This window comes from Podarcis raffonei, chromosome 7 (assembly GCF_027172205.1).
Source record: "Podarcis raffonei isolate rPodRaf1 chromosome 7, rPodRaf1.pri, whole genome shotgun sequence".
Lineage (NCBI taxonomy): Eukaryota > Metazoa > Chordata > Lepidosauria > Squamata > Lacertidae > Podarcis > Podarcis raffonei.
The window spans coordinates 34,951,191-34,972,893 of NC_070608.1; the positions used below are offsets into that span (position 1 = coordinate 34,951,191).

General features: G+C 41.7%; 1 protein-coding gene across 2 annotated transcripts in view; it reads left to right on the forward strand.

Annotated features, from left to right (window-relative positions):
- Positions 1-1,652: 1,652 nt before the first annotated feature.
- Positions 1,653-21,703, forward strand: part of PDE7A (phosphodiesterase 7A) — a 58,401-nt gene continuing 38,350 nt past the window's right edge. The window contains exons 1-2 of one of the 2 annotated variants that reach the window (XM_053396022.1): positions 1,653-2,401; positions 16,437-16,497. In XM_053396022.1, the coding sequence (XP_053251997.1) occupies positions 2,264-2,401; positions 16,437-16,497 (199 nt within the window). In that variant the 5' untranslated portion in view covers positions 1,653-2,263. The remainder of the gene's footprint in view (positions 2,402-16,436; positions 16,498-21,703) is intronic. The other variant, XM_053396023.1, reaches the window with a different exon arrangement.

The window sequence follows — 21,703 nt, forward strand, 5'->3', positions numbered from 1 at the left end:
TGTGCACGCACACAAAAGCTCATACCAATAACAAACTTAGTTGGTCTCTAAGGTGCTACTGGAAGGATTTTTTTTATTTTGTTTTGACTACGGCAGACGAACACGGCTGGCTACCTACCTGTAACTAGAACTGGGGGAAATGAGTGAGTTCTTAGGTATTAGGGATGTCTGAAGTGTACCAGTGATTAAGGGCCAACAGCACGCCAGGAGTGCTGGAGTTTCTTCCCAGAAGGCTTACATTGTACTATGTTGTTGTTTAGTCGTTTAGTCGTGTCCGACTCTTCGTGACCCCATGGACCAGAGCACACCAGGCACTCCTGTCTTCCACTGCCTCCCACAATTTGGTCAGACTCATGTTTGTAGCTTTGAGAACACTCTCCAACCATCTCGTCCTCTGTTGTCCCCTTCTCCTTGTGCCCTCCATCTCTCCCAACATCAGGGTCTTTTCCAGGGAGTCTTCTCTTCTCATGAGGTGGCCAAAGTATTGGACCCTCAGCTTCACGATCTGTCCTTCCAGTGAGCATTCAGGGCTGATTTCCTTAAGAATGGAGAGGTTTGATCTTCTTGCAGTCCATGGGACTCTCAAGAGTCTCCTCCAGCACCATTGTACTATACAAAGCTGTATATAACACTAATTTATTTACTTATTTTTATATCCAGATTTTCTTATTTCATGGAACCCATGGTGGCATTCATGTGGTTCTCAAGACAGTCCCAGACTAGACCCAGCCCTGCTTAGCTTCAGCAAGGCTGTGGTTTCATGTGCTTTCTTCACACATACCCTGCAACCTATCATTTTTGAGAGCTGAAGCAGTATGATAAGAGCCATTGTTTTCCATAGCTTACAACACAATTCTTTTCTCATGCTAATCCTTTTTGGGCGAACAGGTTTTGTAGGTAATTGAAGCACTACAAAAACATGCAAACAAAGGCGAGAGTGCAATGAAAGTGAGCAATTGTCAACAATGACTCTTATCATGTCACCTTGAGTCCTTCATCTCCTGCCATCTCGCAGAGAACAGGCTAGAAATTGACAAGGCAGTCATAGGATGGGTTGAGGGTAGAGGAAAGAAGGCAAGTGGAGCTGGAGCCACATTGCAAAGGGAGGCAGAGGTTGCCTAGGGCGGGCTGAGCCTGAGAAGTGTGGTTTTGAGTGCTGCTGCTGCTGCACCAGTAGCAGCAGCAAACAAAAGAGCCGAGTGCCACATGAATCCCTTCAAAATGTAACTCAATTTATGTGAGATTCTGTAGGTAAGATAATTAAAACAGGGGCGAGGAGGGGGAGGAAAAGTCGGTTGGATGTTGCGGCCATCAAGTCTGCATTTAGCCAGAACATCAGTAGAGATTTTCTTCTCGCGAGGTGCTGGAGAACGAAGAAGATCGAAGCTGAAGAGATATAAGGGGCCTCTAGGGAAAGAAAAAGAAGATCCTATATACTGAGCAGGGAAACAGAAACGATTGTGAAGAAAGCACCCGCCCTCCCTTTACTCTCCCTTAGCAAAAGCAACGGGGGGGGGGTAAGCCAGGCAGGAGGAATGACGTCACGACGCACAAGCTCCGTCGGCGTCCCCGCTGCGCATAGGCGCGCCGACACACAGCCTGCCCGCCCGGCCGCCCTGGCTGGTGCTTCCCTGGGCGCGTGCGCTCGCCTTCGCTTGGGGCTTGCGCCTGACTGCGGGCGCGGGAGAGGCAAAGGCGGCCTCTCGCTCCTGCACGCGCAGCTGCTCTCCCCCCCCCCCGCCCGCTGACGCTTCCGTCGCCTCCACCACAGCTGCGGCATCACCAACCGCCACTACCTGGCCCCTCCCCTCGCGCGGGGCCGCGCCTCGTGCCGGACAATAGCGGCGCTGCCGCAGCCGAGTTGTGTCTCACCCAAATCAGCCCGCCGCCGTCGCTGCAGCCACCCGGGCCCGCTCGCCGGCACCCATGAGCGGCGGCACGCGGCCGTCCCGGCTGCGGAGCTGACCGGGGGACTTGAGACGGGACTTGCCGTGGCTGCTGCTTCTTCTCGTCCTTCTCCTTCCTCCTCGGCACTTGCTTCCCCCTCAGCCTTCCCTAGGGCTGCGTCGGCGGGCGCGGAGCGGGGTGGGCCGGGGTGCGGGGAAAGCCCCCTCAGCGCGGCTTCTCCTTTGACCGACCCGTTCCCGGCGTGTGGGGCAGGTGAGGGCGGCGGGCCTGGCCTCGCTTCGCTCCGGGAGCCTGGCCTGGCTTTTGTGGGCGCTCCAGAAGACGAAGCGGCGGCGGCGGCGGCGCCTCCGTTTCAATGGAAGTATGTTACCAGCTGCCGGTGCTGCCTCTGGACAGGCCGGTCCCGCAGCATGTCCTCAGCCGCAGAGGAGCCATCAGCTTCAGCTCCAGCTCCGCGCTCTTCGGCTGCCCCAACCCCAGGCAGCTCTCTCAGGTGAGGCGGCCCCGAAACCCCCCTCCCACGCGCTTCTCCCTTCCCCTGCAGAAATGGGGTGCTGGGGTTGGTGGAGGAGTCCGTGGAATTGGGGAGTTTGCAAAACACACGAGATCAGAAGCAAATATGCCGAAGAGGCGCTTGCCTCTGCGGAATACGCTCTTTGCTCTCTGTCGGTCAAGTTTTGTCATTTGTAATGCTGGGTAGAAATGCACTCCAGAGTACACAGCGATGCCTTTGAGGTGCTTCGCTGTACATTTATATTGTCCTGCTTTTGTCGACACGTTTCTTCAAGGAAAGCTAGGGTAGCTTCTGCTTTTATGGTTGTCTTCTATTAAATGTTCCTGGGCTAAATAATACTGCTGAGAATCTGGAGGGGGAGCTACCAGCTGGCTATTGCCAATACACTTGCATTTTTATTTTGCAAGACAGCTGTAGTGACATCTTTTAAAGACTTTTTTTTTACCCTTCATGTCGGAGTAGTTATAAAACTTACACAGGGTGTGATTCAGTCAAGGTTTTAGAGGGAGAATTAGTTGTTTACATTTGACTGGATTGCGCCCAGTCTCTTAAATGTTTTGTGAAATATTGGATTCCTTCCCTAACACCACATGGACTAATGTATATAATGTTCTTTCTTTATCAACCACTGAAAGCTTTTAGATAGAACTGTGCTAGATTTGCAGTGGTTTCTAAAAAAAACCCCATGTTGTCTGTGCAGTTCACATTGATGTATCCCATTGTGATTGTAACAGTAACAAATTTATCCATAATAAATGTAGGTGGAGTGTGGAAAAATAGATCTTGTTGCCATTATTGGCTCTCTTCTCTTCAAATGTTTTCAGAATTCATTTGCCAATCTGTTGTTGCCCCGATGCAGTCTGCTGAGATATCCCTGCAAATGATAACAAATCTCTGAACTTTAAAGCATCTGCCCAGAATAAGATATAATGTACTTGTTTTATTGTCTGATTTGTGAGTATTCTCAAATAGCATAATCCCATGTAAGTTTACTCAGAAGTAATCGAGTTTTATTTCTTTATTTGTAAAACTATATACTGCAATAGAATATTGTACAACAGCTACAAAGGTTTGTGGTTATAAACAGTACAGTGGGGCTTACTTCAAAGAGGTGGGTACACGATTGAGGTCTAAACTGAGTATTTTCTAAACTTATTTAGGCTTCAGTTTTATACCCACTACCCTGGAAATAGGCCCCATTGAACTCATGCTGAGGTGATATGTATAAGATTGAACTGTTGGGTATCTACTGGCGGAAATCAATCAATCAATCGATTGACTGATTGATTGATTGTATACCACCCTTCATCCAAGGATCACACAAAATGCATAATAACAAAAACAAACACATTTAAAAGGTCATGGAATTTTGTCCTGTCTTTGACATATGTGTTTAAATCTCTTATTAAGAGAAGAGGAAATCATCTAATGTTTTGCTTCTTCCTCTGGTGCATAATAATAGCACCTCAGAGTTTGTTATAGAATATGTTTGTTAGGGAATATTCATTTTAATAGAGAGAACATACATAGTTGGCCCAATGTTTTAAGTGCTAGCATATAGGAATACAGTGGTACCTTGGGTTAAGAACTTAATTCGTTCCAGAGGTCTGTTCTTAACCTGAAACTGTTCTTAACCTGAAGCACCACTTTAGCTAATGGGGCCTCCTGCTGCCACTGTGCCGCCGCTGCACGATTTCTGTTCTCATCCTGAAGCAAAGTTCTTAACCCGAGATACTATTTCTGGGTTAGCGAGTCTGTAACCTGAAGCGTATGTAACCTGAAGCGTATGTAACCTGAGGTACCACTGTACTTTTATGAACATTGCCTTAAGAGTAGAATGAAAAGTATGCATCATCTAGTTATTCAGAAGAAGTACAGATTTTGTTTTGTGAAGATTCTCTTATTGGGAACTACATGTTATGCATTAACACTTAACTGTTAACTGGGGTCTTTGTAAAGAAAATTAGCTTTAAGGTTGAACGGTGAAACTGTGTGGGAAGAAGGTGGTTACTTCTTTTCCTGTCTGCCATTTTTCTTTGCTAATCCCCCCCACAACAGGATGCAGGTAGACATTCAGAGGTATTAGCCTCTGTTGCAACATCTGCAAATAGTGTGGTGTTAGTGCTTCAATGACAACATGAAAATGTCCTGTTCTAGCTCTAGTCTAAAATAATTCATATGCTGTGTTTTACTCCTAAAAAGGGTTCACGTAAGAATTCAGGAAAAATTAAATTAAATACCTGCAGTTCCTGCCACAGGAAGTGATATGCTCATGGATCTCCTTGTCTGGATTGTGGGGTGTGTGTGTGTGTGTTGGCACTAGTACATTAGCCCTACATGCTTTTATGCTTTGAACATGTTTGCATGTACAGGCATATCTCAGAGATATTGCAGGTTCAGTTCCAGACCACCACAATAAAGCAAACATTGCAATAAAGTGGATCACTATTATTTTGTGTTTCTCCGTGTGTATAAAAGTTATTTTAAGCTATACTGTAGTCTGTTAAGCCAGGCCCTCCTGGCTGCAGGGGTGGGAAGGGAAAACTTGGTTCCAGCCCTAGCCAGCTCTGCTCCTGTGGCAGAGCTGTAGGGGGGGAGGGGCTAGCCAGTTTTTTTGCCTCTGGAGGGGGCATCATTTAAGCTTCCAGCCTCTGTGTGTGTGTGTATGCAAATGCATGTGGGGTGTGTGTGACAAACTGGGTCTTTGACCCAGGTGAAATAAAGCCTAGTTTTGCTCCTGCCAGTGGCCAGAAGAGGGGCAGCGGGGTGTATGTGTGTGTGTGTGCGTGCGTGCGTGCATGCATGCGTGTTTTCTTCCCCTGAGAGTGGCCAGGCTGCCTGCAGCTTCACCCACATCTTAGCACAGAGCAATATCTGAGCACAATAAAATGAGGTATGCCTGTATACACATTTTTTCTGAAGGTTAGTGAAACTTTGAAGTTTAGGCCTGAGGATCATAGTATTGCTTGGCTCTGATGTTTTTAGCTGAAGCTGCTATCCCTATTATATTTTTATATATATATATATATATATATATATATATATATATATATATATATATATAATGTCTGTTTAGCTTTGGAGTATAGTATTTAACACAAGTAAGTTGGCTGACATCAGCTAACTTTGTTACATGTTAGTCAATTTTCTGTGTACTAAACGTTATTTCTGCCTCGGTCCAGGTATCTATTACATAAAAGCAAAAGTCCTTCAAATGTCTTTTGTTTAACAGTTTTAACTATTGTAGTGTGAATCGAATGCCTTGTTATTACCAGTGAAAACCTTAACCTGAAATGCTGATTTAGAATTCCCCTGAATAACTTCACTGAAGGAGGAGGGTGAGATCTTTTATTTTACAAGTCAGGCAAACCTCTTTGCCACATAATTTTTATTGTTATGAAGTCCCCTTCTCAGTTTAGACCTTAAACTTTAAAGACTGTAGAGTTTGTCATTTGCATCACAAGAAGTGTTCTCCATAAACAGCCGGTTTGAGAGCCTGAAATAGAGATAAAAGTATTGCATTCAGAATCTTTTTCCATTTATGCTACCCAAAACAGAAGAACGTACCAATAGATTCTGATGAACCTTTTGTAACTTGTTTTACAATTGACAAATCAGTTCTAGTAACCAATCAGGTTTAAACAACGTGCAATATTCAGGAGGGTTCATAAATAGTTCTAGTAATGTGTTTATTGTACATATGCTGGTCTTGGATGGTGTAGCAGGGCAAGGTCTTATCTTTAAAAGAAAGCATACTTTTAGACACATTGTGCTAGTGTGGTTAGAATCTTCTTCAAGAGCACTTTCAGCCCCCTCACAGCTGTATCAAAACAAAAGTGAAATACCATATTTTTCCGTGTATAACACCCCCCCCGTATATAAGACACCCCCATTTTTGGGGACTCAAAATTAAGAAAATGGGGGGAGATTATCCCTGTGTATAAGACTACCCCCTTTAACTCTATTTTAAAGTAAAAAAACCCTAGTCTTATGCACGGAAAAGTATGGTAATATTAGCAAACAAAAAAGGCAGCGCTTTCCCCACAATCACTCTGTTTTTAAAGTCACAGTTCCTTTGATAGGCAATATGCAAACACAGGGTAGATGGATTTCTTTGAACTCAAGCAGGCAATGAGATTGGATCAGTTGAAATAACTTTGATAATATCTCGGTTCCTTGACTGTACTGTTGTGTTCTATTGTCAGCTAATCTGCACGTCTTGACTGTTTCTGTTTTATAGGGATAATGACATCTTTGGGTTCCTTTCCTTCTGTGTTTCAGAAGTAACCTGTGCTTTCACATGTTCCTTGGTAATGGATAAAAGTAGCTGTCAAATGTTATAGAAGCTTCAACTTCCTTCTGCACTGAAGCTTTGCAGGTTTGGGGTTTTTTTTTGCTCCCCTAAATTTTATACAACAGTATTTTTCTACCCTGGCCATTTTGAAGTTCTGATGCAGGGAACATTTGCAGCCATTTAAGTTTGTACTTTGGGCTGTTAACATTATGCCTGTGGGTAACCTTGGTCTGAGTGTGAGAAGTTTTGTGACTGATCAGCACCACTATGCTGCTTTAATAGTTTATTTTTGCAGTGATAACTAGGGAGTCTGAAGTTGAGGCTTCAGTAGATAAACATGCTTACTAAATTTTCAAGATGAATTGTACTACAGTTTCATACTGAACCACTGTATTTGAGTCTAACCAATAATTTTGGCAGGCTTTTTCTTGAATGATAAATTGTGGCAAGTTTGGTGGTGGTGTTTTGTTAAAGACAACAATAAGGAGACAGTGGGTTAATTAGTGTGTTTAAGTTAGCAGTGGGTTAGTGTTGAAATATTTTGTATATTCATAATGTTGAGGAGCATTCTAAGGTCAGATAGTAGAGAAAATAAGCAGACATAACCTTCAGCCTCTTCGTTTGATCTGGCTTCATAGTCTGATTTTGTGTTAGTGAAACATTAGACCACCTAGTTTTAGAAAGAGTGCAAGCTTTTAAATTGCATGTTCTTAATCAAGCTCGGGGCATTTAGAGAGGGAATGAATCTTGTATGTGGAAGCTGATAAGTGATTAGTTTTTCTAAATTCTTGATTAGAATTTAGAATGAAGTTGATGAGAGTAGGCTATATCAAATGATTTTTGTCTTGTGCAGTAGTAGTATTTTTCTGAAATTTTTAGTAGCTACCTCATAGACTTGCACACTGTTTGTTCTCCCATGAACATTTCATCTTCCATCCTGGCCCCGGGAAAGGTGGATGTGGTTTGCCTGAAAGGCCTAATTACACCCATGTGCCAGAGGTTCCCCACAATTGAGCTAGAGCTAATTATGGTTAACATTAGGGTAAATGTAACCTTACATCATGGTTAATGTAGGGAATGTAGGATGGAATTTGTGTGGAAACAAGGAAGATGGAAGGGAGAGAAGTTTGTGTGGCTCTACATTTTTGATCTTCAAAGAATGAAAGCTAAGAAAGGTTGGTCTCAGCTGTAGCTCCTCCCATTTGCTTCAAACATGCAACCTGTTTCCACAACACTTTTGAAAACTGCTCCCAAAATACTTTGCTCTCTATACAAGTACAGTAGTACCTCTGGTTAGGTAACCCTCTGGTTACGTAAACTTGAGGATGCGAAAGCGGCAAACCTGGAAGTATTTGATCAGTTTTGCCACACGCGCATGCGCAATGGAAACCTCGGGATCCTACCGGACCTCTGGAACAGATCCCTTCTGCAACCGGAGGTACCACTGTAATGAGGCATTCCAAATGTCGCTAAATTTTTTATACAGTCTTTGCAAACAATAAATGGAATTCTGATACTGAGCTGCTAGTGAATTGCAACTAATTGACGAGAATAGTCTGTTCTTCCTGGGTTGCACAATTTTACTGCTGCCCTATGCACAATACTTAACTTATACTCACAGTCCTTTGGTAGTTATTGCTGATTAGTTTCCAAAATCATCAACACTTCTATCAGGAAGTCAGGAACCTGCTATTTCCTGAACTGCCAGTATGCTGCTGCCAGTATGGAAGGTGTCCTGTGAACTGTAAGCACACTGTATACATTTTGGTTTATTTATTTTACAAAATTTATATACTGCTTGATCATAGTAAAATCTCTAAGCAGTTTACAAGAAATATTAAAATTATTATTATTTTATTGTCAGCAGTGAAAAAGATTAAAATGTGTCAACAATTATGTGTCTGGATAAAGGTAAAGGGACCCCTGACCATTAGTTCCTGACTCTGAGGTTGCGGTGCTCATCTTGCTTTATTGGCCGAGGGAGCCAGCGTACAGCTTCCGGGTCATGTGGCCAGCATGACTAAGCTGCTTCTGGCGAACCAGATCCCTGAGTAGAGGTGTTATATGCTGACAGGATCATACTTACTGTGCCAGCATATTGCAGCAGTGTTCTGCACTAACTAGAGTTTCCATGTCAAGTGCAAGAGACGATCTACACAGAGTGCATTATATTAATGCAGTCTTGAGTCCCCAGTGCCTGAACTGCTGTGGTCAGGCTCTCCTAGTTCAGGGATCTTTGAAATTGTTGTACTGTAACAACTTGTAAAAGGCACTTCTAGCCATGGAGGCTACCTGGGCCTCCAGAAATGGGTAATATTACTGAAAATTATATTATTATTTAATAATGTTTAGCATGCTTCAAAAATATTGTTGATGGTTTGAAAAAAACAGTTTGACTCCACATTTAGGTGATCAGCTCAGTTTGTATTCTGGCCATATAACAACATTGATAAACAATGGGTACAAAAATATTAACTTGAAGTAGTCCTTATTGGCTTCCTTGATAACCTATAAATGGTTATTTATATTTTTACACATTTCTTCTGAGAAAGTATTTCAGTTCTTAGCATAAACATTTAGCTGCTTGAATAACTAGGAACCCATAATTTTTTCAGACTTGTTACAATACTGTTGTTGCCCAAATCAGGTTACATACTACACCCACAGCCTGCTTCCTGATACGATACTGATTCCGATATTTTTATTATCTTAGTGGTAGGAGATTAGATTAGCAGGATTCTTAAGAAACATTTTCCAGTTGGTCAGAGTTAAGTGTTGTAACAGTGGGAACACAAATGAGGATTGGGAAAGTTATTTCTCCATTGACAGTTGCCTCCATCCAAGCAAAGATGAAGGAACTTTTTTCTAAGTTTGATACACTCATAAAGAGAGGTTACTTTCTCTATCTCCCCCGTACCCTGCATCAAGAGTAAAACTTGCAGCAATCAATAGGAAGATCACATGTTTCTTGTTGATCCCAACCAATCACATGCCTGTAAGCTTTCCATCAATATCCTCTGATATTCTTAATAGAACCAACACCCCCTCCTTTGCCATTAATTATCCAGTATCAATTATCTCCTTTAAGAGTCCCTCACAAAGTTCTGTAGATGCAGACCTCAGTAGGCAGTTGTACCTCTTGTAGATATTGCCTGTGAAAGCCATTTTCATTTTACAGGATATGTAATTTTTTGAGGTAGTGACATAGTGTATTCATTAGAACACTAGACTTCTGGGAAATCTTATAACAATTACAGAGCATTATTTGTCTCATTAGAGATAACTTCATAATGAACCAGTACTGTACTTTGATAGGATTGGAATTTGTGCCTCCTTTCCCAAATGATTCAAAACATGAATTTTTAAAGCAGATTTTTAGTTGGCTTTTACAGGCATCTCTTACATTCGTTTAAAAGGAAACTTAGTGGATAATTCCTGTTAATGTATAAAAACAGCATGTAGCCTTTAAAATTATATGGCATTAGAATAGAATTAAAATATGATATTCTAATCTAGCCAAAAATTCTTTTAATAATAATATAAAAAAGTACACCATAAATAACAGCTTGGATCCAAAGATCCTGCTGAACATGGATCATAGATTTTGTGTTTGTGTGTTTGTGTTTGTCTCCTCCCCCCCACCTCTGCTTTTGAAGTTCTTTGATCTGCAGGATATTGTTGTGTGTGGGGGGGTGCAGACAGGAAAATTTGGTGACTCTTCCCATTGTGAATGGATGTACCACTTGAGTAGTCAGATTCTTCCTGTTTTCTGAAGTAGTGGGATATTGTGCTGAAATATGAATAATAATAATAATAATAATAATAAACAGAATAAAACTTCAAACATTAAGAACTTCCCTAAACAGGGCTGCCTTCAGATGTCTTCTAAAAGTCGGATAGTTGTTTATTTCCTTGACATCTGATGGGAGGGCGTTCCACAGGACAGGCGCCACTACCGAGAAGGCCCTGTGCCTGGTTCCCTGTAATCTCACTTCTCGCAGTGAGGGAACTGCCAGAAGGCCCTCGGTGCTGGACCTCAGTGTCTGGGCTGAATGATGGGGGTGGAGACACTCCTTCAGGTATACTGGGCTGAGGCCGTTTAATAAAAACAGTGGAAGCTGGAACATTTGTGCTTTCATTTTGCACTAGTACAGATAGCACTCTCTTTGAAGCAATTCAATTTAAACAAATTAAAGACTAGATATAAGTTGCTTGTAATCAAATCCCAGTGTTAAAAAAAAATGCCCAGTATTGCAAATACTTATGTCTGTATTTTCTAAGCTAGTGTTGAGTAATCTGTGAGCTTCTTATTATTATTATACTCTACTTTTCACATAACCTGGGTCTCAAAGTTGCCTAATTGTCTAGTTGCCATTCCTGACTCTTGGTCACGCTTTGCATTACAGTCATACCTCGAGTTGAATGTGCTTCGGGTTGAGCGTGTTTGAGTTGTGCTCCACGGCAACCCGGAAGTAACGGAACGTGTTACTTCCGGGTTTCGCCGCTCGCACATGCGCAGACACTCAAAATGACGTCACGCACATGAGCGGAAGTGGCGAAACGCGGCCCGCGCAGACGTGCCGTCGCGTCTTGTGTTCCGTTCGGGATGTGAACGGGGCTCCGGAACGGATCCCGTTCACATCCCGAGGTACCACTGTATATTAAGAAGGTGGACGTCCTCTTAAATTTTTGAATCTTATATTCTATTAATATTTGTACATATTACTTTCGTGGTTGCATGGTTTTGGTTTTCGTGTGGAAAATGTAGTGATTGGTATTTGTTCCCTGTCATTCAACAAATATCATATTATAGAGAAATCCCTACTAGGATACCACTATGATATCTGATATTTAGGAAAAGAGAGTTAGGGTTTATGTGTCCCTAAGAAATTAAAAGACGCCTGCTTCTTGGGAGAAAAGCAATGACAAACCTAGACAGCATCTTCAAAAGCAGAGACATCACCTTGCCAATAAAGGTCTGTATAGTTAAAGCTATGGTTTTCCCAGTAGTGATGTATGGAAGTGAGAGCTGGACCATTAAGAAGGCTGATGGCTGAAGAATTGATGCTTTTGAATTATGGTGCTGGAGGAGACTCTTGAGAGTCCCATGGACTGCAAGAAGATCAAACCTCTCCATTCTTAAGGAAATCAGCCCTGAGCGCTCACTGGAAGGACAGATCCTGAAGCTGAGGCTCCAATACTTTGGCCACCTCATGAGAAGAGAAGACTCCCTGGAAAAGACCCTGATGTTGGGAAAGAGAAGGAGACGACAGAGGACGAGATGGTTGGAGAGTGTTCTCGAAGCTACCAGCATGAGTTTGACCAAACTGCGGGAGGCAGTGGAAGACAGAAGTGCCTGGCGTGCTCTGGTCCTTGGGGTCACGAAGAGTCGGACACGACTAAACAACAACAAAATGTGATGAAGTAGTATGTTAAAGAAACTAAGTCATAGTTCATATTCTGAATAGTTTTGTGTGTGTGTGTGTGTGTGTGTGTGTGTGTATGTATCTATATCCCATTTATCTATATAGGAGTGGTAGAGAGAGAATATAATCATGATGCTTGTGATGATTTGCAAAAGGAAAAAGTTGTGACAAAATTTGAAGTGCCATGATTTCCAAGGTAGCATTTGGTAGGTAATAAGTTGGTATGTTTCATTTATATAGGTAACTCCCCATTTGCACACATTCAATATGTGTGTGACCACACATACACACATTGCGCAGAACTCGGAAGTGACCCAAAAATGTCACAAAAAGGGGCATGGCAGAACAGAACGGGGTGTTTGCTGGCTTTTTCAATGATCTTTCAAATATATGCAATTTCACTGATGTGTACGATGCCTCGGAACATAACCCCACATAAAGTGGGGTTGCCTGTATATCCAATAATTAATGGGCGATCATCCATTAAAATCAGTGGCCATCCATTAAAATCAGTGGACTTAATTTAGTCCCACTTGGGCTTTCTGAATCTGCACAGAGCTACTTTAGGAACTTTCTAGAGCAAGGCAAGTATTTTGGTGAGAAGCCTGCCCTCTTGAGTCTTGCTCATGTGCATGATCAAGGGGTGTGACTTTTGCTTAGACTGCCATAGCCATGTGCATCCTGGTGAATTTTCACTTGTTCATTTCTCCTTAGAGCATGAGCTGGGCCTCTCCCCTTCTTTCACTTCTGTTTACTTTTCTTTCTAGTATTTACTTTTTTATTTTTTGTTTTAGTTGTTTCCTTCAGTTTCTCTGTGTTGTTGCCACCCTTATGAATGAGACTATTGCTCAGAGAACATCATTTTGGAAGTGTTTGGGCTTGCAGCAGCAAGTACCTCACCACACTGATGGGTGCTGCCTGTATCCCCTGTTTGATTGACATGTGGATACCTTCCTTAGTAATTAGTAGTTTCCTCAGGGTTTTTCATCAACTTGGGGTCAAAATTCCCCATAGGATTCAATGGAAATTTTTGGCTCGTTTTGGGATAGCAAGACCTGTGTGTATTACTTTTTCTGTGTTTGAGAAGTCTCTCTTTTGATAAAATTATTAGTCATTATACCAATCCCCATCTTATTATTCTCCTGTTTGCTTGCCTTAGCAACCAACATACCTCACACTAAGCGAAAGGAGTGAAGAGGACTTGGGACCAAACAGGCATGGAAAAATAACTTTCAAGAATTAATGCAGACATACAGAAGTGAGCAAAGACAGTAGTGCTGCTGTCTAGGCTAGCCAACCTAGCGCTCGTTAGATGTTGTTGGATTCCATGTCCCATCAGTCTCAGCCAGCAAGGCCAATAGTCGGGAATAGTTGGAGTTGTACTTCCGCAACATCTAGAGGACACTACGTTGGCTTCTTCAGATCTAGAAACACAACTATGTCACAGTTTAAGTTTTGGGAAGCTGGGACACAAATCTTGGCAAACTTGGCCAGCATCTTACTAATATAGTCAAAGAGATGGACTTAAGCCAAATTGCGGGGTGGGGTGGGGAAATACGGAAAACAGTTAAAGAGATGTAGCTGTAGCCACAGACATGTACAATGGTCCCAAGGAATGGGGAGAAGGAAGCAGGAGCCAATGGAAAGAGAGAGGATAGAAAGCAGTTGGCTTAGAGAAATGCCAGGTTACTAGTACAGTGGTACCTTGGGTTACATATGCTTCAGGTTACAGACTCCGCTAACCCAGAAATATTACCTCAGGTTAAGAACTTTGCTTCAGGATGAGAACAGAAATCATGTAGCAGCGGCGCAGCAGGAGGCCCCATCAGCTAAAGTGGTGCTTCAGGTTAAGAACAGTTTCAGGTTAAGAACAGACCTCCAGAACGAATTAAGTTCTTAACCCGAGGTACCACTGTACAGTATATTTTAAAGATGCTTGTTTATGATTGGTTCTTAGTTAAGAATGGGACTTTCCTATCACATGGAGTTTGATTCCATATTTGTGTCATTATTGCTGGAAAGCTCTGGTACATATGCCTACTTCAGCACCACAATGGGAATTTAGACACAGGTGTTCAGGTACAGGCAGATTCAAATCCAGGAGGTCCTTTAGGTAACTTGCTTTAGGTAAGGGCTATAATGGTAATCACAAGCACTTTAAATTGGCACAGTTTAGTGGCATATTGCAGTGATAAGCGTTTTGCGTATAGAGCAGGTTAATAGTGCTCTACTAATTAGCAATCTCTTTATACAATAGTTCACAGTGTTTCATCACTGTTAGTCGTGAGCCCATCCTGTATATGCCGGATGGACTTCACTATTGTGGGCTTGGGAGGAAGAAAGCTTCCTATACACATTTGGAGGTCACTCTTCCATAGCTAGCAGTAGGAGACTTGAATGTACATAGCACTCCGGTTTTTAAAGAAAGACTTTAAAGTAAACCTTTAATTAAAATCTAGACACAAGCTTTAGTTCTGTCATGCCAGCATTCTTTTTATATAAGCTCACTGGAAAAAAATGACTAAAAGGAATACTTATTCTTTATATGTAGAAAATGGTTACCAAGAGAACAGGTGAGAATGGATGATGATTGTCATTCAGCTAATTCTATGCATGTAAAATGCAAATTCATGTCTTGCATTCACTACATGAATAACTGTAGTAGGATTACATTCCTAGTGTTTAAAGGTCTCTTTGGGTGATGTAGACTTTAATTTTCTCCAACCATTAACGATAGTTAAGGGATTATTATTACTTATATTCTACTTTCCCATACAAAATAGTTCAAAGCAGTTCAGAAGGACAGAGGTTGTAAAGATTGGGTTTCAGCACTGTGTGAACTTGCACAATAGAACACTGACCTCTCCTTCTTGCTGTAGCCTTGGTTAACAGCTACATCAGTGCTGACATTAACTGTAATTGACTAACAAGTGTATGGGTAACCATGTTAGTGTCCTATAGATGGGAGATATGTTGGGAGAAGTATGCTTCAAGTATCTAGCGTGGATAACTGACTAGCTCTGGTAAAAAGCACTCCTAATTAGCACTGCCACTGGAACCTCTGCAAACAGTGCCAGTCAAAAGTAACCCTATACAGTGGTACCTCGGGTTACAGACACCTCAGGTTACAAATTCAGCTAACCCGGAAGTAGTACCTTGGGTTGAGAACTTTGCCCCAGGATGAGAACAGAAATTGCGAGGCAGTGGCGCGACGGCAGCAGGAGGCCCCATTAGTGAAAGCATTCCTCAGGTTAAGAACAGACCTCCAGAACGAATTAAGTTTGTAACCCGAGGTACCACTGTACTACAGTGGTTCCCAATTAGCTAAGTACTGCAGAACCCCTGTTTTTAAAAAGCCAAGCCATGGACCCCCTACTTTTGAAAATTTTGATAGTTTTCTTCAGGTGAATGGTGCTATGGACCTCTGGGGGTCTGCGGATTACCAATCTGGAACTATTGCCATACTGCAAACTTGATCAAACTTGATCAAAGAGAGCGGACTCTGTCCAATTTCTTTTAATACCAGTACAGTCATACCTTAGTACTTGAATGGAATCCATTCTGGAAATCTGTTCAACTTCCGAAAATGTTTGAAAACCAAGGCGCAGCTTCTGATTGGCTGCAGGAGCTTACTGCACTCAGTTGGAAGCTGTGTAAGGTATGTCAGATGTTCAGGTTCCAAATAATGTTCGCAAACTGGAACACACACTTCTGGGTTTGTGGCGTTCGGGTGTCAAAACGTTCAAGTTGCAAGTCGTTCGAGAACCAAGGTACAACTGTAGTTATACAGATAGTAATGAAAGCATCAAACAGCACTTCAGATAGATTTGTTTGGGATCCTGGTAGCGTGCTGCTAATCACTGAAACCATATATTTATTAAAGTGACTATAACCAATTTTAAATTCTTATAGCAAAATATTTGGTCTTCCATCTTCATCAGTTGCTCTGATAAAGCAAATAGTGAATAAGATATAAATATCTCACTATCACTATCTCACATCTTTTAGAGCATAACAACTATGTGGTTACATTCTAGAAACATATCAGTGGTTAAAAACATAAGAATCCAGAAGCATAAGTAAGCACTAAGTCTCAAGAACCAGCAGTCTAAAAACATTCTTAAAGAAAGGCAGATTGGAGCAAATAAGCCTCTAACCATGGTTAAGGTGTGTGGGGGGGTGGAGGTGGGATCGTGCAGTCTGCTGACCCACTCCTTTAAACATGATTAATGGAGGTAAACCATCCAAAGCCTAATTTCAGAAATAATATTTTTTTCTGTTTTTTTGTTTCCAGAGACGTGGGGCAATATCCTATGACAGTTCTGATCAAACTGCATTGTACATTCGCATGCTAGGTAAGTGTGGTTGTTTGTTTCAACACCCAGATGTATGTATATACGTGTGGCTGTCTGCTGTTAATTAGATGGTGTACACTACTGCATTTTAAAACCTTTCTGGTTTTTATTCCTCCCTCTTCAGCTTTTTACAACGTGTGTTGCTGTTGCTTGCTGTTTGGCTCTTAGTATTTCAATATTGTTTAGCACAAATTTCACACATTCGGGCACTGAGCAAATGCATAAGGTAAAGGTTATCACAAAATAGGAGATCACAGGCTCCCCAGCAATGCAGATTTAACAGAGAAGCGATGAAGGCATTGGGGTGGGTGCAACTATTAGAGAAAATATTATATTTCAACATTTCATATTGCACATTTTATGTATTAAGGCTGATATATTTGAGTAGTAACAACCTTTGCTTGCTTTAAAGGTTAGTTCTTGTAGCTGTGTTTCTTATTTCAAATGCACAAAGAGACTAGCAGAAACTTGGCACATATGAGATTAAGAATTTGTTTTCTTAAAGTTGAAGTTGAATGACTCATCCAAGCAAATATTTGTATAGGAAAGTTTCAGCTTAAACTGTAAACTGAATATTGTTATGTGATAGCAATCTTGAAATAGCACAATGGTGACTGATGGGAAATGGATGAGTGGGAGGAGTTTCAATTAAAAACATTTAAATTGCTTGCTATAAATATTAAGTAAATGTTGGAGAAAATTCCAGCATAATATGTAATCAGTGTTCTGTGCCTCTTAAAAAAACAAAACAAAAAAGCAACAATTTTTGCTTAGGTCGTTGGCTTATTTATGTTTGGCAGGGACTTGTTAATAGGATTTTAGCTTTGAGATCATTGGATCATGAAGTTGCTATTGCTGAACTGTTAAATATCCTAACAGTAGTAGAAATTGATGGCCGTCAGTAAGTTACACATTTTTTACCTGTATATTCTTGTAGCCTTTCTGAGCATCTCTCATTTTAATCATTCTCACAAGTAGAATAATATGTCCATTTGTGTCCATGCATTTATCTTTGTCACTCTTTGCGCTTTACAGTCCAGCCTTGGAAAATTAGCTGCTCTTTCCAGGACTCCATATGGGATACCTTCATCAGACATAGCTAGTTTTCAGCTGCACTGCAGCCATTGGTGTTTCTGCTCATTCTCCTTTTAAAAGGAATGTAATTGTTGGTGCCTGTGCTTCCATGGATCTCCTGGTGTTTACATTTGTGGAGTCAGCTTTTCCTTACCATTCAATGTAAACCAGTTAGCTTCTACTTGGATTATTATATACTCTTTCACAGAGTTCTTTTGAGCTATTTGGATAAAATTCAGTAGCCTTATGTACTATTAATTAAATATGTACGTGTAATATCAATGAGTATCAGATCTTTAGCACTAATAGTCATTTACGATCTTTTAATTTTGAAGTTAAAGTTTATGGAGATAAATCATATTATAAAGGGGGGATTAAACCATTCCATAGTCATTATACATTATATGATACAAGGGAAAATTATGGATTTTCTTAGAGACTAACATCAAATCCAGTTATTTTATTAACAGAATTATATATCATTAAATGATATTTTATTGGGGCTACACTATGAATTACACAAAAGTTTGAAGGGGCAGCAACATTGGTTTAGCTTGCTGATAACCCCCTTGTGTTTTGCGATGTAAGCAAAGGGGTCTTTAGCCCACCAACTTCCTTCTGTGTGAGCTGAAGGGTGGTCTTTAAGTCAGAGTAGATCCACTGAAAGCAAGTATTTTCTGAGTATGATTTGGTTGGATGTCCCTGTTAAGAGTTGTCTCCCAGAACTTCTGTTTTGTGTCTGAGTTTAGATATAGTCAAATAGAGGTTTGAACTCATATGCAGAAGAGCTCTGCCAAAGCCTCTGTTGCTGCTCACAGTGGCAAAGAGGCTGTTTAAATAGCCCCATAGGAGTAAATTTTGGAGTGCTTAATAAAAGGGGGCCTTGGGATTTGGGGCTGGGCTGGGCTCATATAGCTTCAAGGGAATGAGCTTACAGGTCACCAGTTGCCTACTCCTATTATAATTGACTTAGGTGTTCTATTTTGTGATGGTACTGATGTTTGAAAGTCATTTTAAAAACTTTTCCTTTCCATCCAGACTACATAGCTCATGAAGGGATTGTTAATTGTGTAGCAAAAGCAACTTTCCTTATTCTATTTATCTTTAGTGACTGTGGAGGTATATTTGCACAGCAGCCTATTTAATTTATATGTGTCAGGAGATAACATAGAAAGTTTTAAACTGTATTGTGGAATTGTTTGTACCCTGCCCTGGAGCTTATGATAAAGGGTGGGTAATAAATTGAAACTAAATAAATAGAGATAGTTTATATACTCCAGTTTAACTAAGGATTTGTTCAGTCAGAATTCTTTCTCAAAGTTATACTAACAGTGAAATCAGAAATGGGTCATAGGGCTTGCCTGACTCTTCCACTTCTGTGCTAACTGGGAGAGCTTGTATCAGTTGGACTATGCAGTCTCTAGTTCAAAGAAACAGAGAAGTTAATCTGAAACCAGTGTATAATAGAGAATCTATTGGTCCAAAATGCCGATGAAATTTTGATAAATAACTTGGGGGCAACTGTAGATTTTAAAAAATGCAGACTAAACTAACACATGCAAATGCTATTCTATGAAATAACTAGATTACTCTCGTAAAAACATTGGCGTTCAAAGCAGGTAGAATGAGGAAAGAACATTATGCAAGTCATAACTGCTATAAATGCATAACTGCATAACTGTCTATAATCTTGGATAATTCTTGGACAACAGGTGAGGTCCCTGCAGATTGGAGGTAGGCAAATGTTGTCCCCATCTTTTAAAATATAATTTTTATTAACAATTTCTTAGTTTACAAAAGCATGTGCATTGTCTCTTTGGGTGGCGGGGGGTGGGGTGGGGAGACCCAGGTAACTACCAACCAGTGGTGAGCTTGACATTGATACCTGGAAGGTTCATAGAACAGATAATGAAACAATTGGTCTGTGAGCACTTAGAAAAGGATGTTGTGATTACCAAGATCCAGCATGGGTTTCTCAAAAACAAGTCATGCTATTTCTTGTTTTGATAGCATTACAAACTGGGTGGATCAGGGGACTGCTGTGGACATAGTGTATCTTGATTTCAGTTAGGCATTTGACAAAGCCCTTCATGATATTCTTGTGGAGAAGCTGGTAAAATGTGGATTGGACAAGGTAACTGTTAGGTGGATTTGTAGCTGGTTGATAGACTGAAACCAAAGAGTGATCACTAATAGTTCCTTGTCATCCTGGAAAAAAAAGGGACAAATGGGGTGCTATTCAACAGTGGAAGAAACTCCCATGAGAGGTGGTGGACTCTCCTTCCTTGGAGGTTTGATGGTCATGTGTCATGTATGAAGTAGCTGAGATTCATGCATTGCAGGGGGTTGGACTAGCTGACCCTCTGGGTCCCTTCCAACTCTAAAATTCTATGATAATATATTGTTATGTTGATCAATTATAAAAGATAAGTGCAAGTTAATGGTCTTCAATCTATCCACTTTGAATGCTGACTTATTTTTTAAAAAAGATATCTAACATATCATAGAATGGCATTGTTAAATACTGATTTTATTCTGCATTTGTTGGTGTTCAATCTCTCACACATTTATTGCATGATTGGATAATCTGTATAGATCCTTCTTTGGAGTCCAGTTTGCTTCCATTCTCTTTCAGTTTTGATGCTGCTGTCCTTCTGTTTTTTGGATCTATAGTATGGCCATTATGATTAAATTTTATTTATCACTACATGTGCAAGTTGAGGAGTGAGTATTGTCTGAAGAAGTCCTAAGTAAGCCCTTATGTCTATATTTTATTTAGTCAATAATCTGTTGTGGAATAAATGTAATTTGTGAATGCTATTAAAAGAAATACATACCTTACTTTATATCTAACAGTTGATAGCTACTCAGTTGCAGTTTAATTATTTTTCACAGGACATAAACCTGGTATAAGTAAACAAATGGGCACATGCTACTTTAAGTGGTCTACTAACAGTTTTGCTGAGATTGTTAGTTAGCTTATTAAAAACCCTCTCTTCTGTTTGATAGCATGGTATTTTGCAGAATCTTGTAAAACCTTTTAAAATGTAATAAAAATTATTTAAAAGAAGTACCCACTCTCTCCCAATTTATTCACTTGATATTCCAAGAGGAAAACTGTATACTGTAATAGACACCCTGAGTTATCCTTTCCTTACTTGAGGTTGCATCTGTTACCAAGGAAAGTGCCCATTCTCTCTCTATTGCTTGGTATTTCAGTTATTTCTGGTGTGGTTTTTTTTTAAACATTTTCTCTGTTCCTTCTGTGCTAGATATATAGGGTGATACCAAGTCCTAGTCATACTCAGTCTATTCATTGAATCAAATGGATTTAGGTTACTTAACTCAGCAGGTTTCAGTGGATCTACTCCGAATATGATTTTGTTTTAAAACAATAAAAGGAAAATTACCATATTTTTCGCCCTATAGGACGCACTTTTTCCCCTCCAAAAATGAAGGGGAAATGTGTGTGCGTCCTATGGGGCGAATGCAGGCTTTCGCTGAAGCCTGGAGAGCGAGAGGTCCCGCCGGGCACGCAAGGCTTGCGGGCAGCAGTCTGCAGCCCGAAGCACGGGGCATGTTGCGTAGCACGCCCCGTGCTTCGGACAGATGTCGGCAAGCCTTGCGCGCCCGGCGGGAGGTCCCGCCGGGCGCGCAAGGCTTGGGCTGGCAGCCTGCAGCCCGAAGCAGGGGGCGAGCTGCGGAGCCCGCCCCCTGCTTCGGCCAGATGTCCGCAAGCCTCGCGTGCCCGGCGGGAGGTCCCGCCGGGCGCGCAAGGCTTGGGCTGGCAGCCTGCAGCCCGAAGCAGGGGGCGAGCTGCGGAGCCCGCCCCCTGCTTCGGCCAGATGTCCGCAAGCCTCGCGTGCCCGGCGGGAGGTCCCGCCGGGCGCGCAAGGCTTGGGGCGGCAGCCTGCAGCCTGAAGCAGGGGGCCAGCTGCGGAGCCCGCCCCCTGCTTCAGGCAGATGTCCGCAAGCCTCGCGCGCCCGGCAGGAGGTCCCGTCGGGCGCGCAAGGCTTGGGGCGGCAGCCTGTTCTGGGGACTGGGTCGGCGGAAGCTCAGGCTTCCCCCTCGCCAGCCCCCGCGCCTGGGGGGGAAATAAATTTTTTTCCCTTTAGTTCCCCCCCCAAAAAA